Raw genomic sequence first — 26,764 nt, 5'->3', positions numbered from 1 at the left:
AAGCGATCAAGGGATATGGGGAGAAAGCAGGGACTGGGTACTGAATTTGGATGATCAGCCATGATCTTATTAAATGGCAGAACAGGCTCGAGGGGCCGAATGGCCTACTCCTGCTCCTATCTTCTATGTTTCCAAGTAAGAATCAGAACAAAGGCACCATGGCAGGAGATGGCTCACCTACCATCTTGATTGCTACTAATCACCCAGCATCTGCTTTGGCCAGGAAATGCTAATTCGAACACAATGTGCACCTAGAGGCTTCTGAAAACAAAGCCTATTTTGACAGCTCAGCTATTAGGAATGAGGATGGTGTCTCCCTCATTAAGCAAGGTTCTATTATGATATTCAAGCTCCTCTCTCAGTAAATAGATAAACAAGTTGTTAATCAATTACAGCCATTACAGATTTTCTAGCCAATTTGCATGCAAGTCTGAAAAGACAAACACACCATTTGTCTTGACTAACTGGAACACCAAAACAAAACTAATCTTTCCAGAGAGCCAACATAAAATAATTACAATTACTCTTTGGTGCTTCGTGTTACATGGGTAATGCACGATGGCAGACCCTGCAGGGGTGGTTAGTCATCCTCACTATTTCCTCACTCGGAAAACTCAAACTAGCTCAGTCTGCACGGCCACTGCAATCTCACTGTCCGTGACACAGAGGCATCCAAATCTGCCAGAGTCGGACTGGCTCCAGAATTGAATTCCACATCGCCTGTCCTCGCTCCGCCCCCTCCCAGAGTAGATGCAAAAGGACCTTCCCAGACTGAAGAGGAAGGGAAATGATGTGTGCGAGCGAGCGTGTAATTAAAGTGAAATCACTGTATAGACTAACTGGAAAGGGATACTGCTGTAGACTCAGCTATCCAGTGGAGATGGGCTTTATTGCACCCTGGTACAAATATTCACATACAGTACTTAAGACTTAAACACTCACTTCAACACAGTCAGTAAATACCAAATTAAAAATAACATACTACATTCTAACAAGGTTTGTGACGGTGACAAAAGCTGGCAATTTACTTTAGCTTTGCAACAGAAATTACCAGTACAGTTACTTTCCAGTCGGGTTTTACTGGCTGTACGACAGGTTTTTTACCTTGTTAAACAGTTTCAGGATTTAAAGAACTTTTTTTTTTTTTTTTAAAGTCACATTTCAGTGGGACAAATATTAAAACAGTCTTCTATACACAATCTCAGGCTAGAAAATTAGCTTGGAAAAAATTATTTAAATTCACAAACATTTACACTTCACAGGTTTACAATGGTGAGACTTTATTTGGATTTCCTTCGTTTTGTCTGTGTAGGGCTGGTGCCGGTGCCGGTATCTAGGAGAGAAAGGAGGGAGAAAATAAGTGTGTTTGTTTTTAAAAAGCAGATATTCCGAGATTACTCAATTATTAAACGCATTACCCAATAGATATCCGAGCTACAGTCCAAGACAGTATTAAGTGCAATCTGCAGGCTATCCCAAGTTACATTGCTGCAGTAGGAGCACGGCATAACAAGTAATTCATTGTGTGAAATGCTTTCAGAGGTTTCAATGTACTAAACGACTATAAAAATGAGTATTACAATAATTGGCCTCTGCACCTCCGAGCCAGAGATGATGATTTAACTAAAAATCCTTCTCTTCTTAGGCAGTCCCTGGGAACCGAGGATGACTTGCTTCCACATTAAAAATGAGCTCGCAGGTGACTGATGAGTCCAATGCAGGACCTACAGTCTCCGTCACAGGTGGGGCAGACGGTGGTTGATGGGGCGGGTGTGGGTGGGGTGCTTGGGTTGACGTGCGCTCCTTGCGCTTGGCTTCCGCTTGCTCCCGGCGAAGAGACTCGAGGTGTTCGGCGCCTTCCCGGATGCTTCTCCTCCGCTTTGTGCGGTCTCGGGCCAGGGATTCCCAGGTGTCGGTGGGGATGTTAAATAAACCCCATGGTTCGCAGTCATCAAGATCTGCTAGAAGTGGCAGGAGATGGATGTTGGGCGAAGACGGTATTGGGCTTGGCTGGAATGTCCCCATGGGCACATGGCCTCTTGGTCAGGGTGCCTTGGAACCATACGCCAGCACGAGGCAGAGTTCAAGAAAAACTGGGCGGATAAAATTATATTCTTTGTAAAATCCAGTGCAGAATTCTTAGCTTTGGTCCATTTTGTACCTTAAAGGCAGTTTTCATTTTATTTGTAATATATATGTGGCAGGACAGAGTTTTGAAAAAAGCAGAACATTTCAGGACACTTTCCTTGCAAGCATAAGGAGTCTGTGACGAATTAAATACTGAAGTTAGTCCACTCAGTGCCCTCCCTCCACGGTGCTCCTGTTGGTCACCCAGCTTTTCAAAGTGAAAGCCTTCACCAGTAAGTTAAGTAGGCATCATCATCTAAACGTGTGGTATCTCTGCATATATACTTGTAACTATTAATGTAAATGGAACTAACACTCACTATAGGATACAGCACCCCACCTGCCCCCATCAATACATTTCACACTGATGTGGGCGGGCGATGAAAATGGGAACATTGTGCACGCTCACTGTACACTTTCCAGAGATGAAGTTGAACTAACAGGAGTCCAAGGTTCCAGGATGGCTCCTGTCTCCTACTGGTTTTGCAAGATCAACAATTTCTACCCACTGGGAACAGAGTGATAGCTTGGTGTTCAGACCCAATTTCTCCACCGTCTTTCCCTCCTCTCCTGGGCATGCTGACACAAGCTGGGACACAGCCACCATCTGGCTCCTTATGCAAACTCTCACTTATTGGAGAGCCTAAACAGGGAGGGTGGCAATGGCCCGAGGGGCAAGGCGCCACAGCTCAATACCATTACCCAACATCCACACACGTGGACGTTTTAACCAGAGCGGGGAGAAAGGCCAATGGACAACGAATGGGAACCATGGTTGATCCTTTCCCCCACTCCCCAACCCTGGAAGGGAGGGGGTTGTGTGGGTGGGGGTAAGGGAATTGCAGCAGCCCTAACAGATGACTCAGCAAAGACTGGTACTTGAACTAGGACGTTATAGACTGTGTGGTCTAATAGTACACAGGGTAGCGGCATAGTCTGTACAGCCTAGTGATACACAGGCAGCAACATGGTCTGTACAGCCTAGTGGTACACAGGCAGCAACATGGTCTGTACAGCCTAGTGGTACAAGGACAGTCTCATGGTCTGTACAGCCTCGTGGTACACAGGCAGTCCCATGGTCTGTACAGCCTCGTGGTACAAGGGCAGTCCCATGGTCTGTACAGCCTCGTGGTACAAGGGCAGTCCCATGGTCTGTACAGCCTCGTGGTACAAGGGCAGTCCCATGGTCTGTACAGCCTAGTGGTACACAGGCAGTCCCATGGTCTGTACAGCCTCGTGATACAAGGGCAGTCCCATGGTCTGTACAGCCTAGTGGTACAAGGGCAGTCCCATGGTCTGTACAGCCTAGTGGTACAAGGGCAGTCCCATGGTCTGTACAGCCTCGTGGTACAAGGGCAGTCCCATGGTCTGTACAGCCTCGTGGTACAAGGGCAGTCCCATGGTCTGTACAGCCTCGTGGTACAAGGGCAGTCCCATGGTCTGTACAGCCTAGCGGTACACAGGCAGTCCCATGGTCTGTACAGCCTCGTGATACAAGGGCAGTCCCATGGTCTGTACAGCCTAGTGGTACAAGGGCAGTCCCATGGTCTGTACAGCCTAGTGGTACAAGGGCAGTCCCATGGTCTGTACAGCCTAGTGGTACAAGGGCAGTCCCATGGTCTGTACAGCCTCGTGGTACAAGGGCAGTCCCATGGTCTGTACAGCCTCGTGGTACAAGGGCAGTCCCATAGTCTGTACAGCCTCGTGGTACAAGGGCAGTCCCATGGTCTGTACAGCCTAGTGGTACAAGGATAGTTCCATGGTCTGTACAGCCTAGCGGTACAACTGCAGTCCCATGGTCTGTACAGCCCAGCAGTACAAGGGCAGTCCCTTTACCCACATAATCATGGGGAGAGCCCTGGACAAATAATTTTAATATTTCTATAAGTCAGGAAATTCTGCTCAAATAAAATTGAACGCACTACCCAACTTCATTTTAGGGAATGAAGTCAGAGCAGCCACCTGGTAAAGTATCGTGAACCTGGGAATATTAAAAAAGCAACACGAGCATTACCTTTTGCTCCCCCGGTTGAAGAGCCCGGTCGCGAAGGCCTCTTCCGCTGTCCATTTTCAGAAGATTCCTGAAGCGATGAAGCCTCCTCACTCTCCTTTTCAGTCTTTACATTTCTTCTGCTAGGGCTTTTAGATTTTTCTAGATTGATTTTTGCTTCGCTATCATCAAAATATAAGTGAGAATTATTTCCTCCGTTTATTAAAAGACACTTTTAATAGATAGAAACAATCAACACAAGAGAAAATAATAATCATTTTAAGGCTTATTTTTGGATTACAGAAACAGCCAGAAAACTGGCTTCCCGCTCTAGTCTTTAAAGCCATCAATCACCTCTGTGATTTTCATGTAATCAAGGCCAGACCCTTTACTTCAAAAATTTTAGCCAATATTTGGTGAAAAAAACATGAAGTAACTCTTAGCACAATGGCCTCTACTAATACACTGCGCCAAAGAATGGGTTGGACTTGGGTCCTCGCCAGAGGATGCACAACAGGGAATTGCGCCTCGTGACCACACACCCCACTCTACAGAAAAGGAGTCACTTAAAAATCGAGGCCAGGCACTTTATTACGAGATAGCAGGCCAGTCTCCCATAGGCCGCTCTTCCGTACCTCTCCATTCTCTCGGCGGAAGGGGGGGAGAAAGAAATTTGAAAGACCCTCCATTCTTGTAAAACTGGTGACAATGACTTTAGATCCATCTGTGTTTCAAAAGCAAGCTCTAAAAGGTTGAGATGAACGATCAGGACTTCCTTTGACTCAGCCAAAACATACGGCCAGCTGAGGATTAAAGCTTCTTGGCACGGAAGCTAAAGTGCTTTTTTAAAATAATCAAAGCATTTAAAGAATGCCTATTCTGGCAATAGTCACTATTGGTTTTCTTATTAGACTTAATTGTTTCAATTCAATCAATAAAAGTAAACAAAAAATGGAAATTCAAAGTCAATTTTGTTCTTTAAAAAAAAAAAAATCTATAAATTAAGAATTCAAAACAGTCCAACATAGAATTTAACAATCTACATTTTGGTAAGCACCAAATCCCCGCTGGGCCACCACCAGTGGCAGACTGAGTGAAGCCAGGTACCTGTACTTCCCTTCTCTTACACAGAGAGAATTCATTTATAAGGAGACTCCAGAGCTCAGGCTGGTAGTGAACAAATTTCTTCCTCCCCCTGTCCCTGCCGACTGGAGAATAGAACTGGGGAGGGGAGCGAAGAAAGAAATGAAAACATTAAAATAAATCGGGAAGCGGGGTGTTGGTGGGGGGGGGGGGCGGAGAGAAGAGGATCAAAAATGTGTGACAAAAAGCCCAATTGGCTTATTTTAAAATCAAAATCCTTTTGAACAACTAAAAACTTCATTTTCTAACAGAAATTCCAAGAGGATATACAAAGATAGGCATTAGGTGTGTAGCTTGATCTTTTAGGTACTGTTGCTTCAATTGTTAATGTCAAACCCATGAAAAGTTCTATACCCAAGGATCTTTGAATTTTGTTTTATAAACAGAAGTTAAACAAATTAAAACACTTCAATCTTAAGTAATATGAGCATGCTATTAAACTAATTCAGTAGAACGCAAAGGTAAAGCACTGTTCATACCCGCGACTCCCCACAGGTTTCACACGCCTACCCTTGCTGGCTCAATCGTATTTGCGGAAACCTGGAAGCCAGTTGCCTCTAGGACAATAATGAAATCATCTGCACCCAAATTAATGAGGAAAATTTAAACCGTAGCTTTCTGCACTAAAATTTCCCATCAGTCATCATAAAAAAAAACTGCACATTGCAATCTTGACACCTCTGCCACTGTGAATCTCTTAAATTGACTAGCAGTAGTATGTACCTACCTCTGGCCTGTTTCAGTTCCAACATTTACGTCCTCTCCTGTACAAAAAAGCCCAGATTGATTAATGAAAACAAGGCATTTGTAGGTGAAAAGTTTATTTTAACACGTTTACAACTGTGAACTAATCATCCCATCCATGAGAGAGAGAGAGAGAGAGAGAGAGAGAGAGAGCGCGCGCACGCAAGCAAAGGAAGAAATAGAAAAAGAGAAAAGAAAAAGAACAAACTTGCATTTATATAGCACCTTTCACAACCTCAGGATGTCCCAAAGCACTTTACAGACAATGAAATACTCTTGAAGTGTAGTCACTGTTATAATGTAGGGAAACATGGCTGCCAATTTGAAAACTATAGGGTCCCACAAACAGCAATGAGATAAACGACCAGATAACCTGCTTTAGTGATGTGGATTAAGGGATAAATATTGGCCAGGACACCAGGAGAATTTCTTCCATCAATAATGCCATAGGATCGTTTACACTCACCCAAGAGGGTAGACGGGGAATTAGTTTAACGTCTCATCTGAAAGACGGCACCTCCAACAGTAAAGCACTCCCTCAGTACTGCACTGACGTGTCAGCCTACATTATGTGCTCAAGTCTCTGGAGTAAGGCTGGAACCCATGACCTTTCTGACTCAGAGGTTAGAGTGCCACCTCAGAGTCAAGGCTGACAGCCATGATATAATAAAAGGAAGAGGAGCAACATTTTCAGGTGCCGATATAGTTGGAGCAAGTCATTTGTTTCACTGCCGTGGGATTTTTTACACAGAATTGCAGTACTGGGACAACGTTTTGTAATACATGCCACAAGTGCAGAAACTCATAGGATTTGTTGTGGCATGTCTAATTGCTTGCCTTAGCAATAACATCCGCTTTTGTAGCTGTGATTGGTTTGTTTTTGAGTGTGCACAGATTACCAGTAAAACAATTTCAGTATTGTTCCATGTTAAACACACGTTGCTAAAATTGCTTATTAGGAACAATGATTTACACTGAGCAAGCGGGTCAAATTCCATTTTTATTACATGGGATGCCAGGATTTTTACCAATGTCTTTTGGGATCTCATTCCATAGAATCATAGAAATTTACGGCACAGAAGGAGGCCGTTCGGCCCATCGTGTCTGTGCCGACCGAAAAAGAGTTATCCAGCCTAATCCCACTTTCCAGCTCTTGGTCCGTAGCCTTGCGGTTCACGGCATCTCAAGTGCATATCCAAGTACTTCTTAAATGCGATGAGGGATTCTGCCTCTACCATCCATTCAGGCAGTGAGTTCCAGACCCCCACCACCCTCTGGGTGAAAAAAAATTCTCAACTCCCCTCTAATCCTACCAATTATTTTAAATCTATGCTCCCTGGTTATTGACCTCTCTGCTAAGGGAAATAGATCCTTCCTATCCACTCGATCTAGGCCCCTCATAATTTTATACACCTCAATTAAATCTCCCCTCAGCCTCCTCTGTTCTAAAGAAAACAACCCCAGCCTATCTAATCTTCCCTCATAACTAAAATTCTCCAGTTTTGGCAACCACCTCATAAATCTCCCTCTGTACCCTCTCTAGCGCAATCACATCTTTCCTGTTACATGGAGACCAGAACTGTACGCAGTACTCTAGTTGTGGCCTAACTAATGTTTTATACAGTTCTAGCATAACCTCCCTGCTCTTATGTTCTACGTGTCGGCTAATAAAGGAAAGTATCCTGTATGCCTTCTTAACCACATAATGCTGCTTCTTGTGAAAATGCAGCCCAGTGGCCCTGTTTATAAGATTTCTTATTATGGGCCTGGAATTCGGTCATAGTTCCACCAGTTAATCCTAGAGATGGCCGAACAGCACCTCAAAAATGTGGCCTCACGGTTTCTACTAAATTTATTGAAACCCACAATAAAGGCAACCAATTAGCTTCTGAATGAATGGTACACATGCTAACGCCAAATTTCCTAAACCAAGAATTTCATAATCAGTCAGGGAAAAAAAAAACGGCATTAGAGCAGAACCCACCACCTTGACCATCACTGCACCTCCCCCCCCCCGCCCCGGTTAATTGCTTCCCTGAAGCCAATGACTCGCGCGGAGTTTTGTTCCACAGGCGCCAGTCACCCTTTAGTATCTCACCCACGTTGGTATTATTCAGGCATCATTGACAGCAAGTCCCGGGAGGCTATCCAACGGTGGAGGACATCGCAGCTAAACTTCTAATCCTTACCCGGTGTCACCCACACACTCGCACTGTCTACCAGGAGGTTTGTTGGGCAGAAATTGCCAGCGGGAATCCTAGCCAATTGTTTCCTTCCATAATTCCGGGGCGTTGCTAAACATTTCTAGTGGCCCACTGCTGCCTCAGTTGAGATCAGCTAGCTTAGCACAGACCAGGGATCAAACCTGGAACCTTGCACAGCTGCACGGCTCCGAGATGGTGGCCGTATCATTGAGCCTTCAGGGAAGCTCTTACATATATGTTTCTTTTGAAGCAACTGGACATCGATGTTAAATGTTAAACTGCCAAGTTAATTTGTATTTAAAATGCAGCATATCATTACAATAAAGTGATTGGCTGTTACCATAATGAGGAGCAAGTGAATGCATTCAAGTTTATTTGGAGATTTTAATCATTTGATTGTGATTATCCTACCGTTTTTCACAATGGTCCCTTGTTGCACTGTACTGGGTGACACTTGCTCTGGAACAACTTGAGGTGCTGAAAAGAAAAAAAGAAAATAATATTCCTTGAGAATAATAGATACCTGGGAGTGATAATCAGGCAGTAAACCTTGCAGAGGTGTACAGACACAAAGATTCTAATATTTATACCACTACAGTATGTGAGAAAGAGAGGAAGGAACAAACACTTGCATTTATATAGGGCTTTTTACATCCTCAGGACATCCAAAAGTGCTTCACAGTTAATGAAGTACCTATGAAATGTAGCCACTGTTGTTAAAGTAGGAAAACACAGCAGCAATTTGCATGCAGCAAGGTCCCATAAACAGCTGCGTATAGTGACACCACTATCCCCGGCCAGAACGGAGATGATTGGGTACTTCCCCCGTCACTCACACCTGGAGGCCGCACTGCTGCAAGTGACTGGGATTGATTTTACGCACGTAATTTGAGTTGAGGGATGATGTTCAACTGAAGGATTGAAAAGTGTCACACAATCACTCTGTGTTTACTGGAAAATAGCAGCCAGTTAGTCAGATATCTGCTCATCCAACAGAATTATCAATTATATTACACACACACAAAAAGACAGTCTCTAATAAATCTGATTATCTTATAAAGTGACACATGTTGAATAATAAATGCATTAAAAGAGGATTGCTCCAGAGTTTGGTGGGAAGTATTATTTTAAAAGGGGCCATTGCCTGTTTTTGGGTGGCCCCGAGGTGGAGATTTAAGGAAAACAGCGCAGGGAGTCCTTCCACTGAATCCCTGCCCCTAAAAAAACAGTCCTCAATGGAGCCCGTCCGTGATGTCTGCTGCTTGCCCACCCTGCCAAATGTGAATGATGGCAGGAAGGTGGGGCTTCCAGGACTAAATTCCCTTATTCCCCACCCGAAACAATGCCTGTATGGAAAGAGTGTTGGGAGCTCTTTCCTCAATAGGAGCTAGGTGGTATCTGCGCAAGGTGGAGGCCGATTCTCTGATACACATCTACTGCTGCCCACCCCCTAACGGTTCATTGAAGCAAGGCTCCAAATCCACGCTGTTGCTCCGAGCATCTGATGTTTTTCCTCTGAGGGAGCTGTTGGCTAGTATTTATACGCTGCTGCAGCGAGGGCAAAGCTATAGCAGCTCAGCATTTGTGGGACGGATGCCCAGTACAGCGCAGAGATACCGCTGGGAGCCTGTTCTACATACATAACCAGCCCTGGCTCAGGAGAAAGTGAAGGGGTCACAGTAGGGTCAGACTGGTGGGCAGGAGTCTCAATCAAACCCACTTCCGGTGGTGATCCCACCCTTGAGGAAAATCAGCTCAGGCTTTTTTCCATTTCTACCATCAGCAGAATAACACTTCCAAAGATTTTAATGGGGGGGAAGGGAGAGATTACAAAAGGAGAAAGAAGGAAATAAATGATATTTATAATCTGATTGAATTTTTCGAGGGGGTGACTAGGGAGGTGGATGAGGGAAATGCTGTGGATGTGGTTTACATGGACTTCAGTAAAGCTTTTGACAAAGTCCCGCATAGGAGACTGGTCAAGAAGGTAAGAGCCCATGGGATCCAGGGTGCCTTGGCGCGTTGGATCCTAAACTGGCTGAGTGGCAGGAGGCAGAGGGTGATGGTCGAAGGTTGCTTTTGTGACTGGAAGCCTGTGTCCAGTGGGGTACCTCAGGGATCGGTGCTGGGTCCCTTGTTGTTTGTGATCTACATAAATGATTTGGATGAGAATGTAAAAGGTATGATCAGTAAGTTTGCAGATGACACGAAAATTGGTGGGGTGGTAAATTGCAAGGAGGAAAGCCTCAGGCTACAGGACGATATAGACAGGTTGGTCAGTTGGGCGCAAAAGTGGCAAATGGAATTTAACCCTGAAAAGTGCGAGGTGATGCATTTTGGACGGACAAATAAGGCAAGGGAATACACAATGAGTGGTAGGACCCTAGGAAGTACAGAGGGTCAGAGGGACCTTGGTGTACATGTACATAGATCTCTGAAGGCAGCGGAACAGGTAGATAAGGTGGTTAAAAAGGCATATGGGATACTTGCCTTCATTAGCCGAGGCATAGAATATAAGAGCAGGGAGGTTATGATGGAGCTGTACAAAACGCTGGTGAGGCCACAGCTGGAGTACTGTGTGCAGTTCTGGTCGCCTCACTATAGGAAGGATGTGATTGCTTTGGAGAGGGTGCAGAGAAGATTCACCAGGATGTTACCTGGGATGGAGCGCCTCAGCTATGAAGAAAGACTAAACAGGCTGGGGTTGTTTTCCTTGGAGCAAAGAAGGCTGAGGGGGGACCTGATTGAGGTGTACAAAATGATGAGGGGCATAGATAGGGTAGACAAAGAGGAACTTTTCCCCTTAGTAGGGGGGGTCAATAACAAGGGGGCATAGATTCAGTGTAAGGGGCAGGAGATTTAGAGGGGATTTGAGGAGGAACTTTTTCACCCAGAGGGTGGTTGGAATGTGGAACTCAATGCCTAAAAGGGTGGTAGAGGCAGGAACCCTCACAACATTCAAGAAGCATTTGGATGAGCACTTGAAATGCCATTGCATACAGGGCTATGGACCAAATGCTGGAAAATGGGATTAGACTGGACAGGGATGGATGGGCGGCGCAGACACGATGGGCCGAAGGGCCTCTTTCTGTGCTGTAAAACTCTATGACTCTATAATAGCATCTTTCACAACCTCAGGAGGTCCCAAAGCATTTCACAGCCAAAGTAGTCACTTATTGTAGGGAAATAAAGAGTAGGAAAGTTCAATCTCTTACCCTTCACCTCTGGGACATGAACATGTTTAAACTCAATCAAGATGGATGACAAAACTGCCTAAAGTTCAATACTAAACTGCCAACTTTAGTCTGTAAAGTAATGGGAATGTGGAGGTACAGTACGGAGTTTTAGAACGGTATCAGGAAATGATATTTCTGATGAGCCGCAACTTCTATTTAAAAGTCATGAATCCAACTAGAGCTCAGTTTGAGTTAAGGCATTTTTAACCAAAAGATTTACAATTACAAGAAATTTAAAAGCGCCTTTACAGGACACTAAAACCTGCAACGACTTACTTGTGGCCAGCGGTCCGGTGTCTGAATGTTCCAAAGCCTCTTTTTTCTCTGTGTTCTGCTCACCTATCAAGAGAGAAATGCATAAAAACAGTAGATAGGGTACCAATCTTTTTATGTTAAAGGCAACAATGTTACTATGAGTAATGCAAATGGGAATCAAATCATTTTTAATAAAAATGAAAGGACCCTGAATGGGAAATTCACATGCACAAAAACACTTGGTAATGCTTAAACTAATTGCTATTGGTACTGAAGGGAGGGTACACTTTGTTTAGTACCGATTCAGGGTGATGCATCGAGTTGGTGCTTGAACGCTACATCACAGATTGAACCATTGGTAGTCCAAACCCCCAATTCCAGTAGTACTGTTGCAACAGGAAGGAAATGAGTAAAACTTAGGCAATGTCCCAAAAGGAAAGCAGAAGGAAAAAAACCATGAGGCAAGTTACCTCTGTCCACTCTTGTGGACGGTTATCAGCTGGATCAAGACTGGCACTGGCAGAAGTTTATTTAACTTACTTCAGTTATGTGGAGAGACCAGAGAAGCTAGGATTGTTCTTCTTCGAGCAGTGGAGGTTAAAGAGGGATTTAATAGAAGTGTTCAAAATCATGAGGGGTTTGGATAAGAGTTGATCGGGAGAAACTGTTTCCACTGGCAGGAGGGTCAGTAACCAGAGGTCACAGATTTAAGGTACTGTAATTGGCAAAAGAACCAGAGGGGAAGTGAGATTTTTTTTCCCCCCCACAGCGAGTTATGATGATCTGGAGTGCGCTGCCTGAAAGGGTGGTGGGAACAGATTCAATAGTAACTTTCAAAGGGTTTTGGATATATACTTGAAACGGAAATATTTGCAGGGCTATGGGGAAAAAGCAGGGGGAGTGGGACTAATTGAATCGCTCAAGGAACCGGCACAGGCTCAACGCCGAATGGCCCACTTCTGTGCTGTATGATTCTGAGAAGCATGGGACCAGACCGCATTCCTAAATTTTCAGCCAGACTGTTGCATGAACTCCGAACAAAAGTTTCTTAAATCATCACCCATCAATCTGTAAAGTCCACACGAAATCAAATGAGACTACAAACAATTATTGCTTTGCCCCATCTGGAAAGGGGAATAGTAGATCTGTACTCTCAAAATACTGTTGGTCAAATTTGATGTGTGGCACTTAAAGGAACAGTTGCTGTACATTACTTACACTGCTGCAATTTTCCTCTGAATTGTGCCCTTACACTCAAGCCAGTCTTACAATGACTGGCCCACCTTTACAAATGCTTTGATACTGATCCTGATTCAGCCGCTGAGAGGAGTTATGGCGATGCAGGAAAACACTTCTTCCTTATCTTTTCACCCAGCACTTTCCTCTGCTCAGCTCTACATCACAATTTAGCCATCAGCAACTGCTATCTGGGAAAACCCCGAGCACATATTCTGGCAGAGGCTAGATTTCGAAGCTGGGTCTCCTAGACAGGATTGTACTAGGAAGCAAACTTTCAATTTACAGTAGCACACAGAAATGGAGGTTGGGGGTGGTGCATACAAGCTTGTGTCTTCATTTCAACTAATATTTCCAACAACGTAAAACAGCAATACACTAATGATCTTCAGGTACATGAGGGTTGATCTCAAAAGGTTTTATTTCTACTCCAAATGGAGTGATTTGTTTGTGGGTGATCATGACCCCTTTCATTTATGAAAACAACTTTTGAAATACAGCTCCATGGTTAAACACACAGTGCTGAGTCTTGCTGCAAATCTTGAGTCACAAACCTTTTTAGCATCTTCAATAGAGATCGGCAATCTTTGTTCATTGTTTGTGTGGAACGTACACATTCACTTTAGTTGGGAGAGGGGTGTTATGTAGTCAAAAGTTGGAGTGAGTATCCGATACAAAACTTAAAAATAATGAAACAGTTCAAAAGGAATACAGTCCTATTTCACACTATTGTCCTGCGCACAGACAAGGAAACCAGTCTTAAAATCCCAGCCTCTCCTGAAACATGTACTCAATCTTTCCCCAAATGGCGAGCTGTCAGCCACATAATCAGGCATAGCAGCAAACACAGGGGAGGTGCTGGGTCTAAAAGTAGATAGAGGGGGGAATCATATCCTCCCACAGAGCCACATCTTCCAGCACCCCAGCCAGGAGCAATGCCACAATATCGTAACATGGTGGAGCCAGGCCAGAGCAAAGTGCAAAAAGGTACAATTAAGCAGAAATCTGCAAAAATACGAGCTAAATTAGAGGTTAATTACTGTTCCTGAGCAAAGATTGGATCAGCGAAAGAATCATAAAAAGGAAACCCAGAGAGAGAGAAACAGAAGAGGACACTCAGAAAGGACGGGCAAAAGGAGAGAGAAAACTCTCAAATATAAAATAACAACTAGTAAATCCAAAAAGGAATTCAGATGAAACTTCTTTACCCAGAGTGGTTAGAACGTGGAACGTTCTAACACATGGCGTAGTTGAGACGAGTAGCATAGATGCATTTAAGGGGAAGGTAGATAAGTACAGGAGGGAGAAAGGAATAGAAGGATATGCTGATGGGGGTAAATGTAGTAAGGTGGAGGAGGCTCGTGTGGAGCACAAACACCGGCATGGACCACTTGGGCCGAATGGCCTGTTTCTGTGCTGTAAATTCTATGCAATTGAGTATTATCTTATTTACCATTAGGTCCTAAATCAGATTGACACTTCAAGTATGATTTAAAAGGATGTCTTATGTTAAAGACTAGAGTATCCTTTTCTCTAAGCCTGGAACCAGATACTGTTCAACCTAAAGGCAAATCCTGTTAAGAGATCTAATCAGGCAACTTCCTCCGAGCTCCCTTCCTCCCTCTCATTTTCATAGAACCACAGTTCACAACACAGAATGCGAACATTCGGCCCATTGGGTCTGCACCAACTTTGTTAAAGCAATCCAAAACTAATCCTAGCACCCCAATCTTTCCCCATAGCCCTATATGTCCCTCAGGTTCAAATAGTTATCTAGTTTTCCCTTAAAAGATGCAGTGGTCACTGCTTGAAGTACTCCCCGTGATAAAGCATTCCATGCGCCTCGGCATAAAGAAAATTCTCCTAACCTCTCACCTGACAATCTTACATTGATGACCCCTCATTTCTTAATCCCCAACCAAAGGAAATAGGTAATTCTCGGTTACCCTATCAAAACCTTTCATAAAATTTTTAAAACCTGAATTAAGTCTCGCTCTTCACCTTCTCTGCTCCAATGGAAACAGTCCCAGTATCTCTATTCTCTCCTCATAACTATAGTTTTCGTATTCCCAATACCAGCCTGATGAATCTATACTTATGCTTTATCACGTGAATGGCCTTTTTATAATGGAGTGTTTTAAATTTCACTGGTGCCTCACTGAGACTCAGTGATTACACCTTTATGCACCTTCATCAACATGTCCGACCATCTCCACGGTAACAATGGCTGCAGCGCCAACCAGTGGAGAAATTTAAGAATGGCACAATTGTGCAACAGCATTCTTTGGCAATCACTGAATAATACAGCACAGGAGGTCATTCGGCCCATCGTGCCTGTGCCGACAAGTAACCATGGCTACTGAAAAATTACACACTATGGGTAAAGGCCTGGAATCATTCAACAGTTGGAGCGGTGATGGTGGACTGTAGGTTCTTTGAGTAGTCAAGTTAGGATGGTCCAAATGGCTGTCTGTTCTATCTGGATTTTGCACAGGTACTAGAATTAGTGCTTATTAGAGGAAGGATATGACTATTTATATTAAACTACCGATTCGCCACTTTTACCTACAAAACAACAGTGACTACACTTCATAAGTAATTAATTGGCTGTAAAGCTCTGGGAGGCCTAAGGCCCTATACTCAATAGATTTGAGCACATAATCCAGGCTGACACTTCTCTGCAGTACTGAAGGAGTGCTGCATGGTCAGAGGCGCCACCTTTCGGTTGAGAAGTTAAACCGAGACATCGGCTGCTCCCGAGGTGGACATTAAAGATTCCCACGGCACTATTCAAACAGTAGGAGTGCCCTGGCCAATATTTATCCCTCAGCCATCATCACTAACACAGATCATCTGGTCATGATTGCTGTTTGTGGGACCTTGCTGCGTGCGAATTGGCTGGTGCATTTCCCTACATTACAACAGTGAATAACACTTTAAAAGTACTTCATTCTCTGTAAAGCACATTGGGACGGTCCGGAGGTTGTGAAAGGTGCTAATCTAATGCAATTGTTTTCTTTCAAGACAACTTTTTTTCTTTAACTAGTAATAACCAGTTAATTTTCTAATGGAAATTGTAAAATATATCAGGCGTGCACATGCAAGGTGACATTCTCTGTGCAAAAAGTAGCTGTAAAAGGATTTCATGCCACTATCCAAAGAGTAGGGAGCTTTCCCAGTGTCATGGCTAACATTCCTCCCTCAACTAACACCATCAAAACAGATTAACTGGGCATTATCTTACTGCTGTTTGCGGGACCTTGCTGTGCACAAATTGGCTGCCATGTTTTCTTACATAATAAGTGACACTTCAAAAGTAATTCATCACCAGTCAGCGCTTTGGTATATCCAGAGGATGTGAAAGGCACTATATGAATGCAAGTTCTTTATTTTTAAGTTTGCTAACTATTAAGGATAAAGAATCATTGGACACAAATAAAATTGTGCAATTGGTGTTTATCCTTCTAACAAAGAACCCTCACAGAAAAAGGAATGGGCAGCTCTTTGGCTGGATTTCAATCTCCACTTGTCAGTAAGAGTTCTCCATTGGACCAGTCTGATTTCAAACTAACTCCCACCTGCCTGATCGGATCACTAAATGAATCTTACAAGACAGTCCCCTCCTCCTAAGAACATAGAATTAGGAGCAGAAGTAGGCCATACGGTCCTTCGAGCCTACTCCACCATTCAGTAAGATCACGGCTGATCTACGACTTCAACTCCACTCTCCCGCCCGATCCCCAAATCCCTTGATTCCCCTAGAGTCCAAAAATCTATCCATCTCAACCTTGAATATACTCAACGACTGAGCATCCACAGCCCTTCCGGGTAGAGAATTCCAAAGATTCACAACCCTCTGAGTGAAGAAATTCCTCCTAATCTCAGTCTTAAATGGCCGACCCCTTATCCTGAGACTATGCCCCCTAGTTCTAGACTCTCCAGCCAGGGGAAACAACCTCTCAGCCTCTACCCTCAAAATCTTAGATGCATCTTTTCCGGGTATCAAATACTTCGACTCGAACAGTTTTTAAAAGGAAAGTACAGCTAAAACTCCAGATTTAGGAAAAAAGGCTAAGAGAGAAATCCCCCAAATCCTAGAAAAAAATTCTACTTGATTTAAATAGAAACACTGGAACAGGCAGAGGACGTTCATCCATTTGAGCCAGTTACCATGCTTTCACTGTACTTTATTATTACCATGCATGAATAGTCTTGAGCAGAGACTTATTAAAATTAAAATTCTGCCCACAAATAAAATTATCAAAATTTCTTTTTGCTACCCGGTATTCTTTTGCAAACACAGACACTTTATTTTCCTCTTCTATGAGAAATTAAGTGAGAGAAAAAAAATCAAATTAAAACTTTACAGAGTTTAGGTAGTGCATTGCAGAAATATTCCAATGTTTCCCCTATCTCAATCAATAGGACGAACCACAGCCAGATTTGCAAAAGTGAAAGCAGCACTCTAGTTTTTTTAAGCTTCAAGCAGTGACTGACAAAATGTTTAGTTGTCAGGCCTAAATTTCAATAATGTCCACACATTTTGGATATCAAAACTAGTCACCAAAAATATACCCTAACACTAGTTTAAAAAGTTTCGATGTGTGCACAACACATTTGCTTAAATTGGACCAAAAAGACTAACGTCAAATGTTGTGATTTTCATATCTAACCTCAAGGTTTTGTCTAATACGTTAGCCCAAAAACAAAAGAGGTGGTTCCATACTGACAAGTGCGACAGGTTATGGTTCATCTGATATCCAGGGATTATTGGATCAGAAGCAACTCAAAATTGTAGACATGGCGGCTAAACTAAAGGCTGCTTAAAATTAAAATGACTAAGACTATGTGTTGATGCTTACTTAGTTCACACAGAATCCTGCAAACACATGCACAGTACCAATTAGATACCTGTATTTGGAAGGTGTTCTTTATTTGTTCCCACTCTCTCTCCTGACGAACAACTTCCCTCAGATTGTGAGACTGCAAGAGTGCTATCATCAACAGGTACTACAGATTCAGGCTCAGGGTTCTGGGGGGTGATGGCTGACGTGACATTGTTTTGAGGAGTGCTATTCAATGTACTTGCAGGTGAGGAAACAAAGACAGTAGAAGCAGAGCTGCTAGTTGTACCAAGTGTGACGTTAACAGAAGTGCCTATGTCTGGTTGACTAGCTGGAGGAGGAATAATGGTCTGATTAGTTTCTGTAGGAGGAACTCCTCCTTCAGGACTACCAGGAAGTGCGGCTTTTGGCACCTGATCATCAACACCTGGGGAAGCCAATTCAGATGCTGCTGGGTCATCTTTTTTATCTGGGGAGGCCTTCTGACATGCCTTGGTCATAAGGAACTGACCAATCTTATCTACTTTCCCTCTTCCTTTGTTGGATGATATTGGACTTCGCCTACTACTAGAAGAGCTACCTGGGCTTGCAGACGTAGGCGACGTTGCAACTGCTGTTGCGTGGGATGAAGCTGAAGAACTTTGGTCAACCATGCCATTATTCTGTAGAGGCTCACTGAGGCTGAAGTCCGCAGCTGGTCTATGAGGAGCCGGTGAGGAGATGTTTGGAGGAGCTGGAGAGGTGGATGGCGGTTGAACTGGGGATGCAGATGATCTCTGAACTGTCGTTCTGCTCGCTGCTGCAGAAGTAGAGTTAATGGAGCTAATAACAGATGGGTTGGTCAAAGCTGCTGGGCATGGTGAACTTTGAGCAGTGTGTGGTACCTGGATTACAGCAACTGACTGAGATGCCAATGTTGAGGGCACAGTTACTTTAGGCACAGTGGTTGATTGGGATATCGAAGGTTCTTTAACAACCTGGAATACAGATGTATTTATAAACACAGGTGTGGTGATGAATGCTGGCTGTGAACTAGATTGTACCACTGGTTGTACCTCAGACACCATCACTTTATTACCTACGGATGGCATCGTGACAACAGAAGAAACAACAGTAGGCTGGGATTGAGTCTGTGCAGGTGCAGTAACATTGCTTGTAGATTTAATGGGGCTAGAACTTACAAACACCGTAATCTGATTTGAGGCAGAAATGGATGCAGACACCACTGGTGTAGGCACCATTGTTGAGCCACTTTGAGTCACGTTAGTATTTAACTCTCCTGCATCTGGTCGTAGTGTGGCTGAGCCACTCTCACAAACAACTTGTAAGGGAATTGGTGTGCTAGGGCTTTCCTTAACAATAGGGTCATCTGATATTGCTGCTTTCTCTTTATCGCCAGAAGATACCGATTGTTCCACCTGATTGGAACTAGTGGTCCTAATGGTAACACCGGGACTACAAGAAGTGTCCAGAAGTTGATTAAGTGAAATTGGAACTTCTCTTAAAGGTGGTATAATCACACTTTTTTCATCTCCACCTCCACCAGGTTTACCAGTTTCCAGTGGCTTACTCCCCTTCTTTATTTGAAGCTCAGGACCATTTTTCTTCTCTAACTTGCTTAAGCTCTGAGGATTGCATTCAAAGGTCATCTGTTCTCTATTAATGGGGACTTGTTTCAACACACCACCATTTCCGGACAATGTTGGTCCTTCCTTGTTTTCTTCAGGATGGTTACCCATAATCCTGACAGAAATGGTCGGATTTTGTGCACCTGAAACTGTATTGGTAGGATCATTCAAACTCCCAGGAACTGGATTCGACAAAATTTGTGCAGAGTTTGCTAGAATATTCTTCTGTACATCCATGGTTGGCAAAAGTGCTAGGTTCTGCTGAGGGGTCAGGGATGATTTCAAGGCTTTTCCACCTTGTCTACCCGGATTTTGACCAGTTTTTCTACTGGAGCCAGTGCTAGCTCTCCTGCTGGTACTAGGACTTGCCCGCTTTCCAGTTGCCTGTTTTCCTGAACTGACTATAACTGAATCCAGTTTATTTGCTTGTGGTGCAGTGGAAACAGATGGGTTGTTGGCGAGCGGAGGCATGCTTGTTGGGGCCTGCCCAATTGCTTTCAGAGTAGTTGGGTTTAGACCTTGTTGATCAAACCCTCTACTTAGAGGTGGCTGCCTAGGAGGCAAGAGGATATTGATTTGAGGAGGAAAGAGACCAGCAATAGAAGCATTCAATCTTTCAGGAGACAAGCTTATCTCAGAAGGTTCTGTACTGGGCGGTCGATTGGTGGGTGTATGAGGAAAGTAGGGCCTGGGGCTTGCTCGGTTTGGCGTTTTTGGTCTTGAGGTCTGGGTGCTAGTAGTAGCATTAGGAAAATGAAGATTGTGAGCGCCTTGCAAAGGAACAGTTCCCTGCTGCTGTGGACTTGCACCTTGTGGTGTTGGGATTTGAGAATGTACTGCCTTAGCCCCAGTAATGAGTACTTGGCTTGGTGGAGGAACAGGCTGCGGCCCCAAGTTAACTTGGGTTCCAACAGAAAGTGGAAGTTCAGTTCCCATTCCATCTGGATGATGTGTAGCTGGATTTCCTTCCTCAGGTGCTGACGATGGGATGTTTTGTAGACTTTCCTGCAAAGACATCTTCCTTAGCGTGCTGCCAGCTTGATGGCCAACTAATAGGGGCATTCTTGATTTATCTGGTGATGGTGGCACTCCACTCTGGCCAGGCAAGCTTACCATGACTGGTATATTACCAGTTGGGGTCCCTGGTATTCTTGCAGCATCTGGCGTTAAGGCCATCTTTGACGGGTGTGTATTTGGGGTCATTGGAATTTTAATTGACTTTGACGAGTCCTGCTGCTGTTGCTGCTTCATCATCAACATCATCATCATTTGCTGCTGTTGCTGTTGGGGTTGTAGTTGTTGTTGCTGCTGCTGCTGCTGTGCATGTTGCATGGGTTGAATAGTTGTCTGTTGTAGAGGTCTTTGATCAACTGCCTGTATATGGAATCCTGCATGGAACACGCAACATGGATCAGAAATATACTTCCATATGATAATGAACAACCTGTCAAAATGTTAAATTTACAAACAAGAATTTCTTTATCATGTCAGAAAGCGTAGATGTCCTTTGAATCATCAATATCTGATCATTTGTGTGAAGTTAGGTTCTTTCAACCTTATTTTAAGCCATGGTTTATATGGGGGAGTGGAAAGAGAATTACCTTGCATAACAAAGATTAACTGAACTGTATGCCACTTAAAACTGAAAAGCTTTGGATAAAGCTTGGGCTGGAAATATTACCCTGAAAATTAAGAAAAAGCCTGAACTTGGTTGTTACTGAACAGTTTCAGGGCATCACTTGAGGGGGGCACATCTTCTTTGAACAATGATTCCAAAAATTAAAAGCAAGTAGCCTCTGACTATTTACATTAGAAACAATGCATGCTGCATGAATGGAAGCAATCTGAAAGGTGCCACTCAAAACACTGAACTTCAGGTGCTGACAGACTTGATGTATTTTCATTTCAGATTTGCAGAAATCATTCTCTTTTTAATCTTGATTTTATGTATGTATTTTTAAAAAAAACCTAAGCCTCTCTTACAAAAAGTATTTACCTGCAGGTCGATTTGCAAATTCAGATAATTTGCTGGCTGCTGGATCGATTCCAACCCCCTGCTCTCCTGCCATTTGTGGCTGTTCTCCATCATCCAGACCTGGCTGCATCTGACGGGCATCTGAAATCCTAAAACAAGCAACAAGGTTTCACTACACCATACACATAATTTCATACAATGCTCCAGAAAACTACAAGCTGCAGAGAGTTAAACAGTACCATACTGCAAGTCTGAGGGAAAAGTAAATGTGAAATAAACATGCATAATTTCTTGAAGAACTCCAAATCACAGATATGAAATCAATTCAGCAACTTACCAAAATGATTTGCCATGGACCACAAGGTACAACTTAAACAGCCAATCTCAGCCAGGTGGTTTTTTTTTTTTTTTTTTTTTTTTTTTTGAGGGAAGTGTAAATGGGGAAGAGGTGGAGAGAGAATGAAAATTATAGTACAAGTAAATCCTACCAGCCACAAAAAAAAGAGATGTTGTCCGAGGCTTAAAATAGAATAGTGAACTGGAGGTGGAGGAAAAAAGAAAAACAGTCTGCAAAAGGAAATCGAAAATTAATCACCGTCTCCAACAAAGAAATGGATTGCCTAAATTGTAGAAATGAACCAGTTATTTGAAACTCAAGGAAGGGAACAGATTCGAGAGACCTGGAATACTGAAAATACTATTCTACTTTACTTCAATTGTTTTGTTCAAATCTGTTCTTCCAAATGATGTGTTTACTCTGCTTAGAAAGATACTTGTTTTTTCCAAGGCATTGCTGAGGGACCGAAGCTGATCTTGCATTGAAAGTGTGGACATTAATTATCAGGCAGGTGTGCCATTTTTTTTTTCAAATGAGTAAAATATATCAGTTTTATCAGTGCATTATCATACACAGCAAGCACCGGTACGGGAAAAAATAATGTAACACACACACACACACAAAGGGTCTGATCATAATCTTGAAACACTTGTGCTGTAGTGAAGCAATTATATTGCATATGTAACAACTTAAAAAAAACTAGCAGAGGCTGATAACCACAAGCATGGGCGACATGCAAAAACAAGTAATTATGCTGCCAAAGAAGCCTTAAACCATTTTTTGGGTGCTTAGGAGTATTCCCCCACCCAGAAAAGTTAGATTTTTCATACTGTGTGTGATGCATTTTGGAGTCTAACGGTGCAGGCTTGGTTCAGTCAGCAGCATAACTCATCAGGAGTCAGAAGCTAAGCTGAAGCAGTTGTAAACCAGCCCCAATCCAGGGTCTGAACATGCAATCTAGGCCAACACTACAGGGCAGCAGAGGACATATGCTGCATGGTCCAAACATAGGGCTCCCAACCTTCCTGCTTTGGGCAGGAGTCTACCGTATTGTGTGGTTGATCTCCCGAGCGCTGCCGCTGGCAACTCGGAAGAAACAGTCCATGTATGCGTGGCTCCCCGGCTGTCGTGGTTTGCAACCAAACCGCGATGCCCGAGCCCTGCTGGTTCTCCCTCCCTCAGTCACTTGGAGCGCACCGCTTCATTGCAGGTGGTGAGGATGACTGCATCGGGGCCAATGAAAAATGAGAGAGCAAGCAACACAAGCTTGGGGGGGGGGGGGGGGAAGAAAGAGAGAGCAAGCAACACAAACTGGGGGAGGGAGAGTAAAAAAAAAACTGGGAGGAGGGAAGAAAGAGTTCATGTCAGGCTGTGATGTGTGCTGTTGCATAATGTGTTTTATTATGGGAGTCAGGCAGCTTTGGTGCTTCTCCAAGGGCTGAGCCTCATCTCCCTGAAGCTGGGTTTCAGCGGTGGAGTGTGGGAGTCAGTGAACTGAATCAGGTTTTCTTTTGGTTTTATTTATTATTTTTATAATTTGCTGTGTATTGTAAAAAGTCATAAAATTGTATGAAAGCTTTAGTTAGAAGTTCCTTATATCGATGATGTTGTTGTTGAATCAGTGGTATTTACTTGGTGTTTCTCATTGCGGTCAATACTGTAGAAACATCACAGAACTATTTCTTAATTTAAACATTACTTATCCTTAAATCTTCATATTCTTTTGTGTTCTTTCTTTGATTGATAAAGTGTTATTCATCTCACTATAAAACAAAAAAGTCAAATATTTGATTCGGGGCTTGGTGCCTCAACTAAGGTAAATGCATTAACATTTGCAAAGAGTGGGCAAATGTCACGTGATCAAGCATCACATGAGCAGTGTCATGTGATTTAATGCCGTGTGATCAAATGTCACATGAACAAACTCCAGGAATACATCAAACCAGAGTTGGCAACCCCATCCAAATGATGTAATTCTTTGGATTAGCCTATGCTATTATTTAAAGAGGGGCAAGGAGTTTTTCCTGATGCCTCAAATACTTTCAACCAACACCACTAATAACTGATTACCTGGTTATTCATCTCTTTATTGTGGGAACTTGCGGCAAAATGACTGGAACATTTGCCTACATTGCAGTTACTACACGTCAAAGTATTCCACTGCATGTAAAAGTAATTTGGGGTGTTTTTGAAGGGCGCGACTGGTCTCGATCTAAATAAGTCTTTTTCTTTATTCAGTATGTTGGCATACCATGTTAACGTGGATGTTTTAATGAAGGAACAAATATATGCAACGGTCATTTTAGAAACAAACAGTAAACACAAAACAGTAAAGATGCAAAAAAAATGTTTTAAAGGATGAAAGAGTGGCAATGAAATGATAATTGAACACACTCAGACTGCACACTCACAAATGTACAGAAATGAAATTATTTGTGTAAAACATACATTTTGCAGGAGTATTGTGTTGTCACCAGCAGACCAATTTGAACAATATTTTTCATGTTCAGCATTTCCATGGCACCTGCCACTTTAAGTAAAGCTCCTCTTAAACAAATTGCAACAAAGTTTTCACGTCTTGTATTCTCGTCTTAATACAAGAAATCAAAGAATTCTAACGTGATTTTTAAAAATGAGTCTTTTGTGAAATCTTAATCTCATACACAGCTCATGTTATACAAAAGGTACTTGTATCAAATTGAAAAGATACCCTAAATATACTAACTAAGCTTCATCCCGATTAGAGTCCTTACATTAAAAGTGTCAATTATTTTTAAATGTAAGAAGTCACACAACACCAGGTTATAGTCCAACAGTTTTATTTGAAATCACAAGATCTCTACACAGATGCGGCCGGACCTGCTGTGATTTCCAGCAAAGTTTTTTGTTTTTCATACAGACCCCAGCATCTGCAACATTTCACCCCTTGTGACCCCACCTCATTGTTCTTTGATGTAATGTTTTCCTGACTGACCTGTTTGGACACCATTCACACCTTTGATTGCTGTGATTATCTCTCTGCCGAGGTGTGATAAATGGCAGTTAGAAAGATTACCTGTAATCATCTGGCATTATTCTCTGACTATATAAGCTGTGTCTTTATGCATCTCTCCACTTCACCTGACGAAGGAGCAGCGCTCCAAAAGCTTGTGGTTTCAAATAAAACTGTTGGGACTATAACCTGGTGTTGTGTGACTTCTTACATTTGTCCACCCCAGTCCAACACCGGCATCTCCACACCACAATTATTTTTAACCTTTTGGGAGTATGGCCATCTTAAAACTTAACAAGTCATTTCATCACTGTGTAATCTACAAAAAAGCTTAGCAAGGAATACAGTTGGTCAAATATGTTCTGACTCCTGTTTTCCAAGTCAAGTGCTCCCTTTGAAATGATGAATTATTCACTAGCCTGGTGCCCTGATATCTGCTCAATTTCCATAATCAATGGAAATTCCTCAATCACCTGAGTAAACCCTGCTAATGTACAGGCTACTAAGCTGCCATTTTCCAAGGCTGCTTCACAGAAATATGAGCCACGTGTGGGAGAGACATAACATTAAACGCGGAGCTGCAGAGTGCAGGATGTTTGGATGGCGATGGCTGCACTGACTTTGAAATCTGAACACTGACAAATGTCCCCAAATAGAGACCATCCATATAACGTGGGAACGCACAACATCCTTTCAACGTAGAAAAATACCAATTAGGATGGAGAATGATTAAAAAGGGATCAGAAGTATAGAAGACCGAAATAGGGAAAATTATTGAAAGCATCAGAAAGACACAACGAGCCTGAAGATGGCAGTGCTATTACGAGCAGGTAGTAAAGTGTAACGTTGAGCAAGAATGTGAAATTAAACACTTGAACACCAAAAAAATAATCCAGCAATACAATTCTAGATTTTGTCCTTGCAAACATCTAGAGATAACAACAACTTGTATTTATAAAGCGCTTTTAACGTAGTTGAAGGTCCCAAGGCACGTCACAGGAGTGTTATAAAACAAACTTTGATACCGAGCCACACAAGGAGATATTAGGGCAATGACCAAAAGCTTGGTCAAAGAGGTAGGTTTTAAAGAGCGTCTTAAAGGAGGAAATATCTTGAACTGTAAAAAAAAAAAACCCCACCAGCACTGACAGTTGCAAGTATGTCATTAAAGGTAGGAGCAATATACAAGGTGGTAAATTAAAAGTATCACACAAGTGTATTGTACAGGAGACTTTGGTTTATCCGGAGGTTGTATGTCCGGAAACCTCGATCTACCGGCAGAAATCAGGAGCCGTTCTGTTAGGTTGTTTTTCTTCTCGTGGCTTTTTTTGCCCCCAACAGTCAGGCTTTGGAAAGTCTCTCTGAAGCTGTTGCTAAGCTACAGAGACGCTGCCAAGGTACGGGCCGACTGTTTACAAGCTGTTGCTAAGCAACAGTGTTTGTTGTTAGATACGGAGATGAAAATCTCCGTATGCTTCAACATTAACTTTGTACGTCTGGCAGTTTTGATAGATCGGCAACAGCTCGGTCCTGTCGGTGCCGGATATAACAAAGTTTCCTGTACATTAAAACAGAATGGCTTGTGACTTTTCCCTTAGAATATTGGTATCGATAAGCTAAACAAGCTTAGTGAGCAGGAAGCAGAGAGCAGTTTCCCCTCAAAAAATGAAGGGAAAACTGGTGAACAATCATTGTCGTTTCATTAACACAGTTGGCTCCACAGGGATGTCAACAACCTCATTGCAAGTCACTTACCATCTTGAGACGCAGAAACAGATTCAAAGAAACAAAAATATATATGTAGGTGTCAGACTTGGCTCAGTGGTAGCACTCTCATCCAAGTCACAAGGTTGTGGATTCCAGCTCTACTCCAGAGATTTGAGCAAATAATCTAGGCTGACATTTCAGTGCAATGAAAAAGAGTACTGCACGATTAGACGTGCCAACTTACGGATATGACGTTTATACTCTCAGGTGGATGTAAAAATTCCCATGGTACTTTTTGAAGGGGAGTAGAGTGTGTCCTGGCCAACATTCACCCTTCAATCAACAC

The 26,764-nt window shown here is 43.0% G+C and overlaps 1 protein-coding gene across 3 annotated transcripts in view; it reads right to left on the bottom strand.

The window, feature by feature from the left end:
• Positions 1-870: 870 nt before the first annotated feature.
• The window catches only part of ncoa6 (nuclear receptor coactivator 6), a 67,489-nt gene continuing 41,595 nt past the window's right edge, over positions 871-26,764 (bottom strand). For 2 of the 3 annotated variants that reach the window (XM_086005745.1, XM_086005746.1), the window contains 7 exons: positions 21,404-21,531; positions 17,847-20,795; positions 11,721-11,783; positions 8,620-8,685; positions 5,988-6,024; positions 4,142-4,299; positions 871-1,333 (listed from right to left, as the gene is read on the bottom strand). In XM_086005745.1, coding sequence (XP_085861871.1) covers positions 1,281-1,333; positions 4,142-4,299; positions 5,988-6,024; positions 8,620-8,685; positions 11,721-11,783; positions 17,847-20,795; positions 21,404-21,531 — 3,454 coding nt within the window. In that variant the 3' untranslated portion in view covers positions 871-1,280. The remainder of the gene's footprint in view (positions 1,334-4,141; positions 4,300-5,987; positions 6,025-8,619; positions 8,686-11,720; positions 11,784-17,846; positions 20,796-21,403; positions 21,532-26,764) is intronic. The other variant, XM_086005747.1, reaches the window with a different exon arrangement.

The sequence above is a fragment of the Somniosus microcephalus genome, chromosome 13 (genome assembly GCF_052327205.1).
Source record: "Somniosus microcephalus isolate GS21.2 chromosome 13, FLI_Smic_1.0, whole genome shotgun sequence".
In the NCBI taxonomy this organism is placed as follows: domain Eukaryota; kingdom Metazoa; phylum Chordata; class Chondrichthyes; order Squaliformes; family Somniosidae; genus Somniosus; species Somniosus microcephalus.
The sequence above is the reverse complement of the archived record's forward strand: the minus strand, read 5'-3'. Positions and strand labels throughout refer to the sequence as shown.